At 48.1% G+C, this 21,673-nt stretch overlaps 1 protein-coding gene across 1 annotated transcript; it reads left to right on the plus strand.

Annotated features, from left to right (window-relative positions):
* The first annotated feature begins 9,976 nt into the window (after positions 1-9,976).
* Positions 9,977-12,243, plus strand: LOC124676025 (polyol transporter 5-like). The gene is made up of 2 exons (XM_047212107.1): positions 9,977-10,173; positions 10,262-12,243. The coding sequence occupies exons 1-2, from the start codon at positions 10,059-10,061 to the stop codon at positions 11,692-11,694; spliced, it is 1,548 nt and encodes a 515-aa protein (XP_047068063.1). The 5' UTR covers positions 9,977-10,058; the 3' UTR covers positions 11,695-12,243.
* The last annotated feature ends 9,430 nt before the right edge of the window (positions 12,244-21,673 follow it).

A 21,673-nucleotide genomic window follows, 5' to 3' on the forward strand; every position in this document is an offset into this window, starting at 1 on the left:
CTTCTCCAACACCTTATGATCCCGAGTGTGACATTACGCAAGAACCGGAGAATTGCCGTAGATCAAGCGAGATACTCTCAGATTGTTGGCTCACTCATGTACTTAGCGAGCGCGACTAGACCGGACATCTCTTTTGCTTGTTAGCAAGTTGAGTAGGTTCATGTCAAACCCGTGTCTTGATCATTGGCATGCACTTGATAGGGTCATGCGCTACCTATGTGGTACAATGAGTTATGGGATTCACTATTCGGGGCATCCAGTCGTGCTTGAAGGATATAGTGATTCGAATTGGATCTCGAGATGTAGCTGATCATGTACGCCACAAGTGGGTATGTATTTACCTTTGGAGGTGGCGCGATATCATGGAGATCTTGCAAGCAAACCATATTGACGAGGTTAACTATGGAAGCAGAACTTACTTGCTTTAGACACAACCACTTGTTGAATCGGAATGGTTGCGTGAGCTCTTGATGGACTTGCTCGTGGTTGAAAAACCTGTTCCGGCAATCCTTTTGAATTGTGACAATCAAGCTGTAATTGTCAAAGTGAACAATTCTAAGGATAACGCGAAGTCATCAAGACACGTCAAGAGATGTTTGAAGTACGTCGGGAAATTGCGAAACTCCGGAGTAATAAGCGTAACATATATTCAAACGAGACAAAAACCCAGCGAGATCCCTTTACAAAGGGACTATCACGTAATGTGATAGAAAGTGCATCGAGGGAGATGGGTTTGAGACCCGTTGATGTTACACCATAGTGGTAACCCAACCTTTGTGATCGGAGATCCCGTGAATTAGGACCTGGGAAGAACAAACTAGTGGTTTAATTGAGGAGAGTATTATGTAACCCTCTCTATGTGACGAATGAAGCCCGGTGTTCAGGGGGGTACGTGAGCACCCCCTAGCTAGTCGACACGTGTCTAACGGCATCCAATAATCCCTTAACACTCTCCACATCCTGCCGAACCAGACACGCGAAGCGCTACCGGCGGTGCCACTAGTTCTTGCGCGCCAGGACCTCCTGCCGAGTGACGCCACCAAATGCCTCCCCAAGCGTCCGAGACCGCGGGAGTCCGAGCAGAGGACGATGGCGATTTGGACCCATCGACCTACGCAGATTTATGGCGCCCGACGTTGACCACCGAGCCGGCCGGAGCCAGAGATGCCGAGACTGCCCAAATCGAGTCAAATCCAGACGTTCCCCTTTTTGGACGCCGACAACGGGGACGGTGCGGTGGTCCGCGGCGTGCCGAGCAGAGGAGATCGGCGGGGAGGTCGTCCTCCTCGCGGGCGTCTTCCTGGTCGGATTTAATCGGAGGGGCGGGGCGCGCAGGAGGCTGACGGGATCGTTGCTCCACCCGCCCCCGTCCACTGCTTGGCCGGCGGGATCGCTGCTCCACCCTGGTAGAACAGCGTGATTTCGTCGATGTCTTTGGAGGGATGATTTGATTCCGGGTTCGTCGATGTCCGACCATGGCCGACCAGGTCGACCACGAGGACGAGGGATTTCCTCGAGGCGGGTGCACCCCTGCAGCACCGCAGACTCCATCGAAGAAGACGGCTAGTACATCGTCAAGCTGGCATCTCCTCTCGATTCATTTGTTGGGATTTGTAGGAAGGCGGCGTGGATGTCTTCGTCAAGCTGGCACACCTTGGGAATCCCTTTAGCTACAGCGTTGGGAGGCGCACGAGGCCGGATGAGGTACGGCCGCCACCGTATCAATCGTCTCCCAGCTCTCAAACGCAAAAGCAACAAGTGCTAATTAGTCTAAAATAGTATCTCCCGGAATCATTCATCATTAGATAAAAGAACAACGAACTTGCAAATCTAATAAATTATTAATTTATTCCTGCACAGATGAACACCAAAACGAGTTTCTTCTCCAAAATGTCTGGGCCTTTGCCTATCGCTGATCGCGAGATCTCCCCCGCCGGGATTCTTCATTGAGCTTCAGTACACGGAGCTGCAGCTCGTGCGCCCGCTGCAGCTCGTGCGCCACTACCCGGATTTAATCGGAGGGGCGGGGCGCGCAGGAGGCCGGCGGGATCGCTGCTCCACCCGCCCCCATCCACTGCTTGGCCGGCGGGATCGCTGCTCCACCCGCCCCCGTCCACATCTGGCCGCTCCGCCCGGACGCCCTGCTGCGGTGGCGGTGCTCTCGATGCAGGTTTGGTGCCCTCTGAGCGGTGGTGCGGCCGGGCACAGGGATGGCCGGAGCAGGGGCAGCGCGCGGCCTGGCATCTGGGCAGGAGGAGCAGGGGTGGCGCGCGGGCCTCTCGTCGGCGAGGGAGGAGCAGGGTGGGCGCGGCGGCCTCGCGCCGGTGGAGAGCGGCGAGCAGGGGACGCGGTGGTCAGAGTAGAGCACGAAAAGCAGGGTCGCTCGTTTCTACCAAACCTCACCTAATAAAGGCATTAACGCCGTATGGTGGCCGTGAGCCAGAAATTTAATCTCAACGTTGATCCAACGGTGGCTAGGGCGTGCTCACGTACCCCCCTGATCACCAAATCCACTCTCCTCTATGTGAAGATGCACAACTCTCAATTGCTGTAAGGCAGGTTGGCAACAAGCCTTAATGTGTTTATGTTGGCTATATTAGCAAAGATGCTGTCCTACAGAGCATTCTTGAAATAACTCACCTATATGAGTCTTATTGTTAAACGTCGCAATCTATGAGATTTGGGTGATCTCTAGTAAACTCATGAAGAGACCACGAAGTATGACGCATATGCTTCACCCGCGGGGTAGGCTACTGGCAGCCATGTACTGGTCATGACTTTGAGTGAAACCCCGTTCACGCAAAACTTGCAATTCAAGGCTTAGTCCATTGTTCAAGTGTGAATGGATGTAGCTTAAGGTTCTAGGCGGAAGTTCAACTTAACAGTCTCCGCTGAAACACTAGTATATAAACAAGCAGCGAGTATTGGTAAATCTCTAAATAGGGATTTGAGATCTGGTGGGGGATTGTTGAAATATTGGGCCCACTTTTAGTGGCCCAAATTAGATTTCAGTTTTTCCTATAAATCTCAAAGCCCACATAATGGCAGCCTTGTGAGTTTGAGCCCAAGTTGGTGGCAGCTCACTAGGGAGTGACAAGAGGTGGGACATTTAGTCCCACATGGAAAGTTGGGAGGAAGTTAGACCACCTTATAAGGTGGGTTGTTCCACCACTAGTAAGTGAGTGAGAATAGGAGTGCTACACGCGCGCGCTCCTCCTCCTCCTCGCTCGCTCGTCTCGACTCGACTCGACACGTCACGACGCGCGCGCCGCGCTCATGGTGAGTGGATTGAGCCGAGACTTTCCTTACTTTTTGCAGCTCAGGAAAACGAACAGAGTCCTAGACGGACGCGTCGCAGTTAGTCGGTTCGGGTCGCTCCCGGATCGTGGGCTATCTGTAACCGACTCGAAACGTTCGTGCGACGTGGGCGTGGCCCACGTTGCCTAGGGTTTCCCGAGCCTATATAATCTCCTGCCCGGCTACCGCATAATCACATCCGATACACGAGTTAGGGTTTCCACCTCTCTCTGCTTGCGCCGCCACCATAGCCTACTCCATCCCGCGCGCCGACGTGCATTGGCGAATGGGAGAGCAGGTCTCCGGAACCGCTCGTCCTTGCGATCCTGTACGGGAGAGGGCGAATTAGGTTTTTGGGAAGCGCTCGCGCGGCTCGCTCAAGCTCTTCATCACGGGTCGCCTTCCGTCCAAGTCGGGCGGTGCTGCCTACCGCCGTCTTCAACGCCGTCTACTACGACCCGTCGTCCCCGTCATCAACAACGTTGTCATCAACAACGTTACTCGCTGCAACATCGTCTGCTACACCTTCACCGCCACCTCCACCAGATCGGTACGTGCGACATATCTCGATCTGTTTAGCGATGGATGTTGTACTGTTTGCTCTGCTACTGTTCATGGTGATCACTGCATCTAGTATGTTCGAGTTTCACATGTTAGTAGTTACTGTTGTCATGCTTAATATTCTGGAATTAATCATGGAAATTGTACCTAATTATCCAACAATCCAAAAACCTAATTGTAGGCAATTTCCTGAGTTAACAATGGCTGGTTTTTCCGATGCACTGAGGCCGGATAAGTTTACCGGTGTGCACTTTAAGAGGTGGCAGGTTAAGGCCATGCTCCGGCTTACTCATCCGAAAGTGTTCGAAGTTACTGATGGTTTACCCGAAGGAACTATATCCGACCAAGATCGAACAAGTTCAAGGAAAACAATACTCTCTTCGTCGGATGCGTTACGAGTATTCTTGCTGATCGTCCGTGTGATGTGTACATGCACATAACGGACGGTAAAGAGCTACGGGATGCACCGAATGCTAAATTCGGTGCAACCGATGCGAGCGATGAAGCTGTACATCATGGAGAGCTTCCATGACATCGGGATGGTAAACAACCGTTACGTAGTCGAACAAGCTCATGAGATACAGTGCATTGCGAAAGAGCTTGAACTCCTTAAGTGTGCCTTACCTGACAAGTTTGTGGCTGGATGCATCATCGCTAAGTTGCCCCCTTCATGGAGGAACTTTGCCACAACTCTTAAACACAAGAGACAAGAGATATCAGTTGAAAATCTGATAGCGTCTCTTGATGTTGAGGAGAAAGCTCGGGCCAAGGATAATACTGAGAAAGGAGAGGGTCGAGTCTAGCGCCAACATGGTGCAGAAGAAACCCTACAGCAAGAACAAAGGGAATAACAAGCCCTCCTTCAATAAGCCTATGAAGACTACAACCTTCAAGAAGAAGAAGATGATAAACAAAGCAGATCTGAGCTGCTTTACGTGTGGAGAGTCTGGCCACTTTTCTAAGGAATGTCCAGAGAGGGCAGACCGCAAGAAAAAGGCGAGGCAAGTCAACACGGTGACCGCTAGCAATACTGATGGGTACGGTAATCTCTTTACTGTTCTTTCAGTATTTCAATCTCCATGTTGGTGGATTGATACAGGTGCTAATGTTCATGTGTGTGCTGACATATCCATGTTCACTTCTTACCAGGTCGCCCGGGATTCTTCCGTCTTGATGGGGAATGGGTCACATGCTTCGTTCGTGGTGTTGGCACGGTAGATCCGAAGTTCACTTCGGGAAGATCATGCGAGCGAGGAACGTGCAGCATGTCCCTACTATGAACAAGAATCTCGTTAGCGGCTCCCTTCTATGCATAGATGGGTTTAAGGTTGTTTTAGAGTCGAATAAAGTAGTTGTTTCCAAGTTTGGACAATTTATTGGTAAAGGCTATGAGTGCGGAGGCTTGTTCCGCTTTTCGCTTTCTGATTTCAGTAATAAGTCTATGAACCATATTTGTGGCAATGTTAGTGATGATACCAGTGTTTGGCATTCTCGTTTATGTCACATTAATTTTGGTTTAATTTCTCGGCTATCCAGTTTAAGTTTAATTCCGAATTTCACCATTGCCAAAGGTTCTAAGTGCCATAGTTGTGTGCAATCAAAGCAACCTCGGAAGCCTCATAAGGCGGCCGAGGAGAGAAACTTGGCACCTCTAGAACTCGTACATTCTGATCTATGCGAGATGAATGGTGTGTTGACAAAAGGTGGAAAGAGATATTTCATGACATTGATTGATGATGCGACTAGATTTTGCTATGTTTATTTGTTGCGAACTAAAGATGAAGCTTTAGACTACTTTAAAATTTATAAGGCCGAAGTTGAAAATCAACTAGAGAGAAAGATCAAGCGTCTTAGGTCGGATCGTGGTGGCGAATATTTTCCTAAAATCTTTGATGAATTCCGTGAGGAACATGGCATTATTCATGAGAGGACGCCTCCCTATTCACCCCAATCAAACGGGGTTGCCGAGAGGAAAAACCGCACGCTGGTCGACTTGGTGAATTCCATGTTAGCCATCTGCTGGTTTATCTAAGGCATGGTGGGGGAGGCTTTATTGACTTCATGTCATGTCCTGAATAGAGTTCCTAACAAGAATAAAGATAAAACCCCTTACGAGGAGTGGGCTGGGAGAAAACCATCACTTTCGTATTTGCGCACATGGGGATGTTTGGCGAAAGTCAATATTCCAATTACTAAGAAGCGCAAACTTGGACCAAAGACGAGTGGATTGTATCTTTCTAGGTTATGCTCCTCGGAGTGTAGGATACAGATTTTTAGTAGTTCAATCCGAGGTACACGATATGCATGTTGATACTATTATGGAATCTCGTGATGCAACATATTTTGAGAATATGTTTCCTATGAAAGATATGCATAGCATTGCTAGAATTTCTACTCGAGATAATTCCCGAGTCTAGTACATCTAATGAGTATTTTGAACAATCAAATGAGAATGTTACCGAGAAGGATGACAATGAAGCTCCTAAACGGAGCAAGAGACGAAGGATTGAAAAATCCTTTGGTGATGATTTCATTGTGTACCTTGTGGATGATACTCCCACGTCCATTGCAGAGGCATATGCATCTCCGGATGCGGATGATCGGAAAGAAGCTGTCCACAATGAGATGGACTCGATTCTTTCTAATGGAACTTGGGAGCTATCAAAACGACCCCATGGATGCAAGCCTGTGGGCTGCAAATGGGTGTTTAAGAAGAAGCTAAGACCTGATGGTACTATTGAGAAGTACAAGGCGCGGCTTGTAGCTAAAGGCTACACACAGAGAGAAGGCGAAGATTACTTCGACACCTATTCACCTGTCGCTAGACTTACCACCATTCGAGTACTACTGTCCATGGCTGCCTCTTATAGTCTTATCGTTCATCAAATGGACGTAAAGACAGCTTTTCTTAATGGAGAGTTGGAAGAGGAAATCTATATGGATCAGCCTGATGGGTTTGTAGTAAAAGGTGAAGAAAGAAAGGTGTGCAAGTTGCTGAAATCTTTATATGGCCTGAAACAAGCACCTAAGCAATGGCATGAGAAGTTTGACGAACTTTAACTTCTGTAGGCTTTGTTGTCAATGAGGCTGACAAGTGCGTTTACTATCGCCATGGTGGGGGCGAAGGTGTTATACTGTGTTTGTATGTGGATGATATTCTGATATTTGGTACAAACATGAAAGTAATACACGAGGTCAAGTCTTTCTTGTCAAAGTGCTTTGATATGAAAGATCTGGGAGAAGCTGATGTGATTCTGAACATCAAGCTTATTAAGAAAGAGGAGAAAGCTTAAGTGTCGCTCCGGCACCTCATCTCATTTTTGTTGGGTGCAAAATCAAGCGGCATCATTCTCTCACACATTTCATCGAGCACCTTATGTGCATGCCAAAGAGAAGCAACTTAGCACTCAACACACACACCTTCTCCTAGCAAAAATGAAGTGAGTGGGCTGTTTGGCAGTGTAGCTGAGCTGAAATAGGGCTGGGGACCTTTAGCACCGGTTCGTGTTACGAACCGGTGCAAATGATCTATCTTTTGCACCGGTTCGTAACACGAACCGGTGCTAAGGTTCCTCGGCTGACACGTGCCTGGCCACGAACCTTTTGCACCGGTTTGTGTCACGAACCGGTGCAAAAGATAGATCATTTGCACCGGTTCGTAACACGAACCGGTGCAAAAGGTCCCTCGGCCGGCTGCTCCCCACGAACCGGTGCTAATGACCCCTTTTAGCACCGGTTCGTGCCAAATCCGGTGCAAATGACATCTGGGGCAAAAAACCAAAGCCCTTGTTTCTACTAGTGATAGTGGCAGCCTTGTGAGTTTGAGCCCAAGTTGGTGGCAGCTCGCTAGGGAGTGACAAGAGGTGGGAAGTTTAGTCCCACATGGAAAGTTGGGAGGAAGTTAGACCACCTTATAAGGTGGGTTGTTCCACCACTAGTAAGTGAGTGAGAATAGGAGTGCTACACGCGCGCGCTCCTCCTCCTCCTCGCTCGCTCGTCTCGACTCGACTCGACACGTCACGACGCGCGCGCCGCGCTCGTGGTGAGTGGATTGAGCCGAGACTTTCCTTACTTTTTGCAGCTCAGGAAAACGAACAGAGTCCTAGACGGACGCGTCGCAGTTAGTCGGTTCGGGTCGCTCCCGGATCGTGGGCTATCCGTAACCGACTCGAAACGTTCGTGCGACGTGGGCGTGGCCCACGTTGCCTAGGGTTTCCCGAGCCTATATAATCTCCTGCCCGGCTACCGCATAATCACATCCGATACACGAGTTAGGGTTTCCACCTCTCTTTGCTTGCGCCGCCACCATAGCCTACTCCATCCCGCGCGCCGACGTGCATTGGCGAACGGGAGAGCAGGTCTCCGGAACCGCTCGTCCTTGCGATCCTGTACGGGAGAGGGCGAATTAGGTTTTTGGGAAGCGCTCTGCGCGACTGCTCAAGCTCTTCATCACGGGTCGCCTTCCGTCCAAGTCGGGCGGTGCTGCCTACCGCCGTCTTCAACGCCGTCTACTACGACCCGTCGTCCCCGTCATCAACAACGTTGTCATCAACAACGTTACTGCTGCAACATCGTCTGCTACACCTTCACCGCCACCTCCACCGGATCGGTACGTGCGACATATCTCGATCCGTTTAGCGATGGATGTTGTACTTGTTTGCTCTGCTACTGTTCATGGTGATCACTGCATCTAGTATGTTCGAGTTTCACATGTTAGTAGTTACTGTTGTCATGCTTAATATTTTGGAATTAATCATGGAAATTGTACCTAATTATCCAACAGGTGCTACCGGCGAGCATGGGAGTTGTGCGCCAGATATCATGCAGGGAGGTGCGCCGGAAGATGGAGGGTAATATGTGACCCCAGACGCGGTCAGAGAAGAAGCGACGCGTGGCTAAGCTATTCTTCCGCATGCGTGAGTACCCTTAGGACACGTGTCGAGCGGTGGAGGCAGAGATTCGGGCTTCCAATCCCCTTAGAACACTCAACACGCACCTAAAAAAATGCATGCATGGATACATGTGTGCCAGCGTGCAAGCCTTTTCCCCTCGTGGATCCTGGATCCTAGTTCCCAAATGTGACAGATCATCATAGTTACAATCAATGTTCAAGAAATCTTTAATCATAACTTATCGGTGAGCCTCAAAATGAAGATTAATCGCTTGTTAGCCGATTAATTAATTTTATCGGTCACCCATTTATCGGCTTAATTTTTTGTAAATCCTAATTTTCAGCACTAAATTTTCTATAATATGATATGTAAAAATAATATTGGAGTATTGAGCAGAACAATTACCTTCATTCTTTGCATTTGAATCAATAAAAATAAAAAATTTGAGCTAATACACAATTCTACAAGACCATAGGACGAAAATATCGACTCTCATACCGAATTTCATCGAAATTTCACTGACAACCGGATGAAATATCGGTCACCATAGTGAAAATCGGACGAAATATCGGCTCTCAGACAGAAAATCGGCTGAAATATTGGTGCAACGATAACTTAGCCGATATACTAAAATCTTATCGGTTACCACCCGATTCACAATAAATCGGCCGATAAATCGATATCTCGACCGATTTTTTGAACAGTGGTTACGTACAATGCATCCAAATCGACCGATGATCCAACCACATGGGAGAAATATTACTTTTCTCTTGCGAATGGTACAAATAATACTCAGGTGACAAAACACGAGAATCAACAAATGATCCACACACATGCATCCTAATCCTATTATTTATTGACATCTTGTCACTTTACTTTTGCTAAATTCAGCTTGTCAAAAAGAGATGATGTACTAGCATTTCAGCCATATCGGCGGCGGTAGGAGGCGATAATCACGTCCAAACTACTCCAGGAACGCCGGTCCGATGATGCGAAGACCAAGCGCGCGGTCGTGTAGTAGATTTGTCATCGCGTATGGGACCCTGGCAGCAAGGCAAACGGGGTGGCTGATGCTGACTATTCAACGGCACGGGTCGCTGCTAAGTGGGCCAGCGTCTACATATACTATTCCAGCTTCTGCTACTGTGTCTCAAAGCCCACTCTCGTGTCCATCCTGTGTCTATAAATGCGTCCCCTGTAATGAAACACTTCAGTGCCACATAGAGACCAGCTCTTCAGCACCACTAAACAAACTATACGGACAAAAAGGATCTCACCTCGAGCAAGGAGAGCAGAGAGGCTTCAACAATGGACTCCGCCGCCGCGCTCCCACCGGCCGTCGAGCCCAAGAAGACGGGCAACGTCAAGTTCGCCTTCGCCTGCGCTATCCTCGCCTCCATGACCTCCATCCTCCTCGGCTATGGTACGTGACGTGCATCCACCCATTCATTACCACTGTTGCACTTACTACAGTACGTCGCATGGGCTGATCATGTGAAACCATTTTGCAGACATCGGGGTGATGAGCGGGGCGTCGCTGTACATCCAGGAAGACCTAAAGATCACCGACACGCAGGTGGAGGTCCTCTTGGGCATCCTCAACGTCTACTCCCTCATCGGCTCCTTCGCGGCCGGGAGGACGTCCGACTGGATCGGCCGGCGCTTCACCATCGTCTTCGCCGCCGTCATCTTCTTCGCCGGCGCCCTCATCATGGGCTTCTCCGTCAACTTCGCCATGCTCATGTTCGGCCGCTTCGTCGCCGGCATCGGCGTCGGCTACGCGCTCATGATCGCGCCCGTCTACACGGCCGAGGTGTCCCCCGCCTCTTCCCGCGGCTTCCTCACCTCCTTCCCGGAGGTGTTCATCAACTTCGGCATCCTCCTCGGATACGTCTCCAACTACGCCTTCTCCCGCCTCACGCTCCACCTCGGCTGGCGCGTCATGCTCGGCATCGGCGCGGGGCCCTCCGTCCTGCTCGGCTTCATGGTCCTCGGCATGCCGGAGTCTCCCCGTTGGCTCGTCATGAAGGGCCGCCTCGCGGACGCCAAGGTCGTTCTTGCCAGGACCTCCGACACGCCGGAGGAGGCCGCCGAGCGCCTCGCCGACATCAAGACCGCAGCCGGCATCCCGCTGGACCTCGACGGCGACGTGGTCGCCGTGCCCAAGACCAAGGGGAGCTCCCAGGAGAAGCGCGTGTGGAAGGAGCTCATCTTCTCGCCGACCCCGGCCATGCGCCACATCCTCATCTCCGGAATCGGCATCCACTTCTTCCAGCAGGCGTCGGGCATCGACGCCGTCGTGCTCTACAGCCCGCGCGTGTTCAAGAGCGCGGGCATCACGGGCGACAAACGCCTCCTGGGCACCACCGTCGCCGTCGGGGCCACCAAGACGGTCTTCATCCTTGTCGCCACCTTCCTCCTCGACCGCATCGGCCGGCGCCCGCTGCTGCTCACCAGCACGGGCGGCATGATCGTCTCCCTCGCTGGCCTCGCCGCGGGGCTCACCGTCGTCAGCAAGCACCCGGACGAGAAGATCACCTGGGCCATCGTGCTCTGCATCTTCTGCATCATGGCCTACGTCGCCTTCTTCTCCATCGGCCTCGGCCCCATCACGTGGGTCTACAGCTCCGAGATCTTCCCGCTCCACGTGCGCGCGCTCGGATGCTCGCTCGGCGTGGCACTCAACCGCCTCACCAGCGGCGTCATCTCCATGACCTTCCTCTCGCTCTCCAAGGCCATCACCATCGGCGGCGCCTTCTTCCTCTTCGCCGGCATCGCCTCCTTGGCCTGGGTCTTCTTCTTCACCTACCTGCCAGAGACCCGCGGGCGCACGCTGGAGGACATGAGCCAGATCTTCGGCTCCACGGCCACGCACAAGCAGGCCGGCGCCACCGCGGAAGCAGCCGCCAAGGACAAGAAGGTGGAAATGGCTGCCGCCAACTGATCGATCGACCGAAGACTGCCAGATTGCGATGCGAAGACTTTGTGCTGCTGTATCCGTCTTGATCGGCTAGCTAGCTGCCACTACGCCACATACAGGACGAAGTAACGTGGGAAGATTCGCTGATCCGGCCGGTGCTGCTGGAGGGCGATGGCAAGCTCCAGCTCGATCGAGACGTTAATGGCTAGTAGACTAGTTCTTAAATGTTCAAGTACGTGAGTTTAAGTTCGCGCTTTGGTTTGTCCGGGCTGGTTGTGATTTGCGAACAATCCGACAATCCCAAGGTAAGCCCAATTGTCGCCGGGCTAGTGTGTACAGTATAACTGTAGTAGACTGCAGAGAGGTCTGCTAGTTCGGCGTTTGTCTCGTGCTCGCTTTGCATCGTTAGGAAGAAAACTGGCCCACTACCATGCGAGATGTGTGATTATTACGAAGAAAACGGATGCTGGTTCGAGGAATCTGCCTGCCGATCAATGTAGTGAGCCAAGCAAGTCATGGGAAGAGTGTAAGGGAAAACTGTATGTATCTATGTGAAGACTTTGTTTTTGATAATTAATACCGCATATATTTAAAGTACTACCTCCGTTCCTTTTTAATCGAGGCACGGCTAGCTCAATGCATGCATGTAGGTATCAACCCGCAAAAAAAAATGTAGGTATCACGGAACTCACGTCGATTAAACCGTCTGGAGGGAGTAGAAAATAGTACATGGTAGAGACACGTAAGCTCTCTCTAGCAATTACAAAATAATGTCTAAAAATTAAATCTTTAGGGTCTTCAAATTCTTTCTTCGATTTAATCTTGTTCTTTTCTGACGGCAGCCAAAAGTAAACACCAAGCCACAAACTTGTAAATATCAATGAAGGTTCTTGTATAATTTTAAATTGAGCCGCAATGCAAAGGTTACGTGCAAGCGCGCAACTATTGAAGTAGTCAATCAACATCAGTAAGAGTACCAACACTAGTATGCTAGGGAAAAATAATCGGACAACCTTGCCAACGTTGTTGGTGTATGAATCACCATTATCAAAGACGTAGAAAACGGGACAAATATTGCGAGGACAAGCATCCTCGCGACAACCATAAGAAAATATCCAAAATATATCCGGCCAAGCAGGATGTGAAGACCCATAACTAGAAAACTAAAGTCTTTCAACAATACCATTGATGTCGAAAAGGAGATCTCGTTGTCGAACGAAGAGCTGAGTATCACCTATTGTAGACCATGCCATCTCCATTAAGGTGGGTGCCAAAAAGAAGATGCCTACGAAATCCCTAGAAAATACTACTTTTATTAAAAATTCCACACATAGATTGGGTTTCTCACTCCTCCTAACGCTGGTGAGGCCAGCCGGAGGAGGGGGAACTGATCCATGGAGGAGGCGGCTGTGGTTTTGTTAGGAAAGGAGAGCCCATCTATGTAAAGACTTGGGAGTACTTTTAGCACATGATATCGGTTAGTAAGAAAATTGGCGGTGGTTCATGCACAAAATATTGATCCCTAATTTATATTGTCGTATTGCCATGACATTCTAGGGTATATATAAAGGTACGAAGAGGTGGTAGAGTTGGAGTACAAGATGATGCCGAATCCTAGTCTATCTCGAAATCCTAATGTATAGGTATATTCTAACATCCTCCCTCATTCGTTCCAGGAGTGAAGTGGACAATTGCGATTGGATTCGAAGTCTCGCGCTTCCATCCTCTTCTCTTAGTTGTGGTTAGTGTTGTATCCTTCTAGGGTCTTCTCTTCCCTCCCGCAGTCACAGCGGGGGTGTCGTGGACACAAGTGATGACGCGGACGTTGTTGACTGGAGTTCTTGAGTTGCCATAGACGATTTATTGATGTTGAGGTACGCGATCATGATGTCCCCATGGTCGACATGGGTGTGGTCGATCTCATAGTCATCGTATGTTGTGTGTAGCGGTATTCGCTGGAGGCGCAAAAAATTACGCGGTTGGTAGGGTTTTAGGTTTTGTGTGGCACCGACAAGAATCTGCGGTGGCAACAAAGATCTTGGGTCATTGTGCGGCGGCGGCAAGGACCGATCAGATCTTTGCTCAAGACCGGGTGTCGTGCCCCCCAAGGAAAAGATCTCCCCGGGACGGCGCGTGATGCGGAAGTGGTGGAAGGTCTAGGATCGGTGTCGGAGACTAACCGCTTTGATAGCATGTAGAAAATATTGATCCCTAATTTGTGTTGTTGTATTGCTATAACCCTCTGGTGGTATATATAGAGGTACAAAAAGGAAGGTAGACTTGGAATACAAGATGGTGCTAAATCCTAACAACTCAAGGAATTTATCGTGACCGGAACAATGTAGTGAGTCAAGCAAGCCGCAGAAAATGTGCAAGGAAATACTATATTAGAGCTTGTTTGTCTCTCATCATTTGAGACATGAATTAAGAAATTAATATGTGATTTCAAGAATAATCTTGTTTGGCTGTCACATAATTGGCATTAGAATTCAATTGGGAATTGCCTGAATGTCATCCCATGCCAAAGTCCAAACCTTAATTTCTTGTTTTACCCCATTATTCTGTAAATTTGTCGAGTGAAAATGATATGTCAAACAAAATAAAATTATGGGTGTCAAACGAGCTCTTAAAGACTTGGGAGCACTTGGAGATCAACGGGTTAGTGATATGTTCTTTCCGTGAGATTAAAGTTATCACGTTCGCTTTATATACATTTCCTTGCATTATACGTCCTCGTTACAAAAAAAAAAAAAATGGTAACGGTTGGCTACTGCAGCAGATATTCAAGTCGATCGACCTTATCACGGGAAACGGAATCTTGAAAGAAACGCGTAAGCCGCCAGCTGGTACCTGCGCTCCAGCGTCTCCGACCAGCTAGTCAAAACGGGCTTAGTATAGTGTACCTTCTCTTAGAGTAGATTATCTGATCTTTTATAAGTGAGGTTGGGTTGGGACAACCTATTGTTTTTGTGTGTCTTCGGCGATGCATGTGCAACAGTAATTTACGTGGGTTTAAGTGGCGATGCATGTGCATTGATAATCTTACACACTCCTACCACTTAATTGTCATGTTTGGACTGTGCCATGTGATGCTTATGGGACCTCTTTCTCGAAAAAATAGTGATGGATTTTGGATTTTGGATGTTAGATTGTTTGCGGGTAGAGTTAAATTTGGGATTCATTTTGGGCCGAGACTACTCTCAGCAGGCCCAAACGAGTTCAATATAGCGGTTTCAAAAAGGCCGTCCCGTCAGACTCCGGGGCGCCTACTCTCCGCCTTAAGCGGGAGGGACGGTTCGCTCCGCCTGAAGAGCATCCGCCCGGGCCGCTTGGCCCAACAAGGTACTGCTTCTCTCTACTTTTTCTCCTTTCAGTTTTAGATTTATAAAAATGTTCAAATCTAAAAAAAGTTTAAATTTGAAAAAAGTTTGGATTAAAAAATATTCAGATTTAAGAATATTCGAATCTAAATAAGTTCAAAATTAAAAAATGTTCAAATATGAAAAAGTTCCAAATTGAAAAAATTTCAAATTAAAATGTATGCAAATTTCAGAAAAAGATCAAATCTGAAAATTGTTCAAACGCGAAAAATGTTCATATCTAAAAATGTTCAAAAATAAAATTTTTTTAAACTAAAAAAATGTTCAAATCTAAAAATGTTCAAACTTAAAAAAACGTTCAAATTTGAAAAAGTTTAAAGTTTGCAAAGTTCAGAAAAAACCAATTGGCAAAACCAAAAAACTGGAAGGAAAAAAACATTAGAAAATGAGAAAAACTGAAGATAAAAACGAAGCAAATCCAATTCCATCACTAAATGGGCCGGCCCAACTCCTTCTCGCTCTGAGCGGAGTGACCGCTCGCTCCCGCTTTGAGCGGAGAACAGGGATCGCGGTCAGACTCAGATCTATGACATTTTTCTAGAAAAGGCATTCCCTGACTTTATAAAGTAGTAAAGAAAAACATCTGCATGAAAGTCTTATATATTTTGATAAAATATATATTAATATCAAGAAGACACTAATTATAGTCAGCCTCTGAATAAACATAACATCAAGAACTAGTCAACACATCAAGAATGCATAAAGCCAAAAAAAAAAAGACCATACTACAGTGACCAATTACTTGCAGCAGGTAGACCCTACCAAAACCCTACCCCTAGCCACTTGGGTCCAACCCACTCGCCGCAAGTAATTGATCATTGTACATCCGCAAAACAGAGAATGTCCTGCCGGCTGCACAACCGTAGCTATGTGGTAATGACAAAAAACGGGACGGAAGAGGAAGAGTACAAAATAGACCAAACAAAAGCGGACAGAACAAAAGAAGAGCATGAGCCTTTTTTAATCGCCAAGACAGGCAAAGATAAAAGGCGGATAGAAAAAGATGGCATGTAGCACAACTTAGTAGACTGCTGGTAGCACATAGCACGCGGAATACAATGTCTCTACCGACGATGCATTCAGAACCCAGCAGAAGTCATGGCCCGTTTGGCCGAAGCAAAGACACAGAAGGAATAACAGGACATTCAAGCAAAGAAACAACCGAAGTGTCACCATAGGAGACATGCAGAACAACACGTACACATGTGCGCAGACCATAATGAGTGGGGGAACCAACGACATGCAAGGGCCCCATCACAAGCGACAGGTGACCCAATTATCCACTAGGCGATTGTCGCAATTTGCTAAGGGGGAAACCAGCCATGGCCCAAGGTCATGGTTCGGGCGGGAAGAGGCCTGCGCTGCCCGGCTTGGCCCACAGCTCCGTCTACCGCTTGAGAGGCATGTGTCATACCATCGTCGCGGACCCACACACCAAAAGCAACCCGACAGTCGAGCGTACCACAACGCGGCAGGAACATAAATTAAGGCACAAAGGATCCGGATCATTGAAATCTTACCTGCTGCACGCACAAAAATCGCCGAGGGGTTCAAAAATTCGGATGATGCGCAACTTAGTATATAGTGCATATATGAAAATTCTAACGTGAGATTAATATGTAAATCCAAAAGTATAATTCCGAACAACCATTTGAAGTGTGACCATAATGACCATACCACTAAAATGCATTCAGTGTAACTTCTCAAGAAGGTGATTTCTATCATTGAGTGCATAATAATAATAATAACAATATTTTCTTCCCACAAGAAAAAAGATCACTAAACCAAAAAGGCAAAGTTGATAAATAACAACAAGAGATTTTTAAAGACATCACTAAGGTGAGGTTTCAATAAACTAATGATAATGCATCTCATATTATGCAAAGTAGCATGAAATTAAATTTTTAAATATTATCCTTACCGAAAAATGTCGCTATTTTCAGAATCCTAAGGTCATGTGTCAAATAGATTATGCGGACTATAGTAACTCACAATTGCCAGGCGAGTTCAAAAAAAAGTTTACCCTTGCGCATGTCCGTTTGTCTATTGTATACAAAGTATTTCCAAAATACTACAATACTATTGAATTCAAAATAAAAAAAAAGTGTTTTCATAATGAATATGAGATACATGTTACCGGCCCAGGGTGGTCAAGTAGTGTATTTTGGTGGCTAGTGGAATCATGGTTGAATATAGAGTGAAAACTCTGTAGTGGAGATTCAATTGTAGTAAATAATATACCTAGGATTAAACAACAACTACAGTCAGTGATTCTAACTTTCTAAGCGCCGTATAGACCATGGTGGCCATAAATACTGTTATGGGCGGGAAAGTGAGCTGGATATTCTTCCTTTTGTATCTCCTCGAATAATTGTCTCGATGTATTCCGTGGTGGAATTAGCGGGTGGGACTCATAATGTCCAATCACATGCCGAGAATGTAAAACTTCAGTTTCTTTGAAGGAATAATAATTGTTTGTAGGTCTTGTGACCAAACCTCGTTGCAAAAGGTGGAATGTGTTGTTGCGGAGAAGGTCGGTGATTGGTTTTAGGCGGGCCTCATACCATATGAAAGTGTGCATTGGGATAGACTCCTGGATGTGCACCAAGGATTAGGACGTTTGTGGGAAAAGTAGCACACCTCGAGTGCATCAAACGTGGCATGTTACCCCTTTTCTTGGGAAAAGAACTATGATCTCAGCGTGGAAAGGAACTCCATGAAATTCTAATAACCAGTGAAGACTGATGCACATAGTTCTTCTCATTAAAACTTACCTTTTCTAAGAAACCATCTTCGATAACTTGCATAAGTCCAGGATCTCAGATCCATGACTTTTTGCAACCACCGACTAGGACTTATTGAGTACGCTCGTACTCAAACGATGCTATCTTAAACCCTTGCTTAGAGTATGAGAAGATCGAGGAGGAAACCAGAGAACTTGAAGGAGAGGAAGTATACTACACAGAACCAGACCTTTTTGGGGACATCTAAGGAGTAGACTAAGATATAGTTGATGGAATTGAAAGCAATGAGGCAAAAGATTGATGCTTAAATAGGCTCGAATAATTTAGATGAGACGAAAAGCATAAAATCTTACTAAATAAGTTGTTGAGCTCCAATGGTACCTGGCTTAGCTATTCCATTTTTCTTTATTTTAGTTGATTTGAATTTGAATTTGCCTATGAATCATCATTGGACCGAGGAGGATCTCGAAGCTTTGGTACACTTCTTGATTGTGACCATGAATACATGCAAAATTTGGACCCTCGATGTTTATGTTGTACCACTCTGAGAGGTGTAATATTTGCGGGACGGAGTTCCACGAGTGTTATGCTAACGACTTGTGCACTAGGTCGCCGTACCTACCTCCTTTAATCGAAACAGACTTGCTGGCAGCAAGAAAACTTAGCCACACGGTGTTAACCCCGCCACGCAGAGACCACGAGAATGGCCAAGTACGAGCCACACTATAAGGCCAAGACCGGCTAGATCTTGCAAGAATAGGATGTGACGTTGTTGCCTACACGGCACCAGGCACTGGAAAAGTCACTGTAGAGCGTCACCGGCAGCACCGCAAGAAGTCTCCATGCCATGCCACACGACGTCGGCTAATCACCCTCTGTGTCTGTCATCACCTTGAAGAACCTTGGTCACCGGCACGCGCGACGACTGGAGGTTCCCTTCACCTTTGTGAACGGGGTGGCCACCACCACGACTAAATCTGTCGGGAGATATGTGTGGTGACCCTGCATACCACTGCATGTTGTAGTATTCCAGTCGTTGACATAACATGTGCGAAGTACCAATCCGCAAATATTACATCCCTCAGAGTAATACAACAGAAGCATAGCTGGTCTTTATTTCACTCACTTAATATTACAAGCCATATGTGTACATCACATTGGATCTCCTCCTGGGTCCATATAGGATAACTCCGAGGTTCTAGGTGAACCCTACTTAACTTATACAATATAGGTCTAAGAAGGCTTAACACCATTTCTACTCGAGCAGCTAAATACTATAGAGTTTGTGTTGCTCGACTACTACTACTACTAGTGTTACTCAAGCGGTGTCTTCTTCCAGAACCTCCCCGGTTCCGTACACGATAAGGTAGTCTACCCCCTCTACTCCTCCAGAGAGGTCTGATTCTTCATAGCAGATCCCATCTGCTCCTTATTGTCCTTCAGTGGCTTCCTCCAGGTGATTCAGACAATCTAAGCACGGGGTTATAAGAGGTATGAGTACGAGCGTACTCAACAAGTTGATTATAGGAAAGAGGTGTTTTATGCACTAGTGTTGACGTCAGAAACCCACTGGCGGGCAGAGACGGGCAACACCGTAGAGCCGGGAACAACTAGGGCTGCGGCTGGCCCTAGTCCCTCTGAGCGACGGCCCGCAAAGCCTTCTGGTCGCACGCACCGATGTTTATCACAAGGGCGTGCCACCTGACCTATACCCGGTCGGGAAGGTGTGGATGATGCCTCGCTTAGTTTCCTGCAGGGGCACACACGTAAACGTTAAATACGAGCCTCGATCGGCTCTCGGGTTATCCCGTGAATCGGCTCAAGGAGCCGATCCACCCATGATTCGGACGGGGTGTCCGAATATATGGTGGTCCCGCTTGATCAAGGTAAAGCTAATGAGATCTACGACGATGTGGGGTTTTCACCGCATAATCGGATCGTCCTACTCCGAGGTTGGGCCTCGCGGCCACGCACGGCGATCGTAAGCCGATCCTAAACAAGGCCTAAAAACCAACACGAGGTTGATCCTCGGAACATCCTGCTTAGGGCCAACGAACGACACCCTACGTGCCGCTGGATCCTCCCCCCCTTTGTAAGGCCTAACTATTGCAGATATTAAACTAATCCTTGTAGAACAAGGAGCAATCGCAACGGATCAGATCTACTAAACTATGATCAAGCGGGGTGCCGCCCCTACGCCTAAGATAGGCGTAAGGGCGGCTAGACATGCAAGGGTTGCACTACGAAAGCATGCAGCATGAAGAACAATGCTAACCCTAACATGTCTAAGATAACTACGTTGCTCGCCATCAAAAAGGCTTCGAGTACGAGCAACGCATGAACAACGTAGGCAGGCTTAGTGCTGCCTAGATCGCAAGATGCGATCTAGGCAGCATGATGCTTACCGGTAGAAACCCTCGAGACGAAGGAGTTGGCGATGCGCCGAGATTTGTTTGTGGTTGAACGTTGGTTGTTGTTTATTCCATAAACCCTAGGTACATATTTATAGTCCAGCGGACTTTCTAATGTGGGTGTGCACTAAACCGTGCACGAGTAAGATTCTAACTTCTAAACTAAGATACGATCTAATATGTTACAGATAAACGGGCAATTAAGCCCAATTTGGTATAAAAGGCCGATTCACGTATTCCTTCTATATATATCTTCACGTCCATCTTGATCGCGGCCCACCTCTGACTTGGTCAAATTCTGGTGATAACACATGCCCCCCTGGTTTTGGAAATGACATTTCCAAAATCATTACGCTTTCTTTCGTCGGGTCATGTCGTGGCAGAGCAGAGCTGCCGCAGAATCCCCATCATGATGCCTTGCCCCTTCCACTTCTCCACGTGGCCGTAAAATTTTCCTGTTGGGCAACACCTCCTCGGAAACTGCTGTGGCATTGAATCTCTCCCATATCCCCTTTATTTAACCGTTCTAAACAGCTTGCGTCTCCTTCGTCCTCCTCGCATTAGCACCAAAAACCCTCTGTGCCGCCATGCCTTCTTCCTCTTCCTCCGAGTTTTCCTACGAGTCCGACTCCTCCCGCGAGACGCCGCCAGAGATTCGTGCCCCGGAAGACTGGGACGAGGAGAGCCATGCCTCCTCCATTTGGTCTGAGGACGACAAGTCCTTGACCAGCGGGGATGAAGATCTTCAGTTCCTCGCCGATGGGGAACTAGAGCCCAAAAGTGAGGACGACCAGTTCTCCTGGGACGGCTGCCCCACTTCTGAAGAAGAGGGAGAAGAAGACGACGACGACGACTCCCTCGAGGGCTACCCGCCAGCGAAGCGCCTCCGCATGTGGTGGGACGACGACGGCGAGCGACGACGAAGACGGGGATGAAGCCCCCGTGGAGGGCTACGGGAGTAGCGACGAGGAGCCCATCGGCGAAGTGCCGATGAGAGTTCCGAGGATGACGATGAGGGCGAGTGACGGCCCGTAGATTAGGATCTAATAGTATAGGCCTAGCAGTAGTAGATTGGTCAATAGACCCTTCTTTTGTTCTTCCCTCCTTGAGCAATCGGCTCCCCATTGTAAGAAATCCCCACATTAATGAAGAATTCCCTTAGCTCGATTTCGCCGATTTCTTTCATGCTGAGTTTGTCGACTGTTGGCCTAATCCATGCTTAGTGACTGATGGTAACGCATCAGTTTCATGATAATCTGCGAGACGGGCCAATTTAGCCATCCCTCCAAGCTAGCCGGCTTCGCCGATGACGATGACACAGCCGATCTTGGTAAGTCGGCGACTTGATCTTTGAGCAAGCGACTTTAAAAGAGCCCTGGAACCGTCTTGGATGCTCAAACTGATGACTCTGTAACAGAACACCGCTCTCCAAACCAGTTGTGTCGCAGGGCTAGCCGATTCCAACCAA

This window comes from Lolium rigidum, chromosome 7, assembly GCF_022539505.1.
Source record: "Lolium rigidum isolate FL_2022 chromosome 7, APGP_CSIRO_Lrig_0.1, whole genome shotgun sequence".
Taxonomy (NCBI): domain Eukaryota; kingdom Viridiplantae; phylum Streptophyta; class Magnoliopsida; order Poales; family Poaceae; genus Lolium; species Lolium rigidum.

Coding starts and splice junctions, on each gene's coding strand:
- LOC124676025 (XM_047212107.1), top strand. CDS start 10,059: ATGGACTCCGCCGCCGCGCTCCCACCGGCCGTCGAGCCCAAGAAGACG. Junction 10,174..10,261: donor CTCCATCCTCCTCGGCTATG/GTACGTGACGTG, acceptor ACCATTTTGCAG/ACATCGGGGTGATGAGCGGG.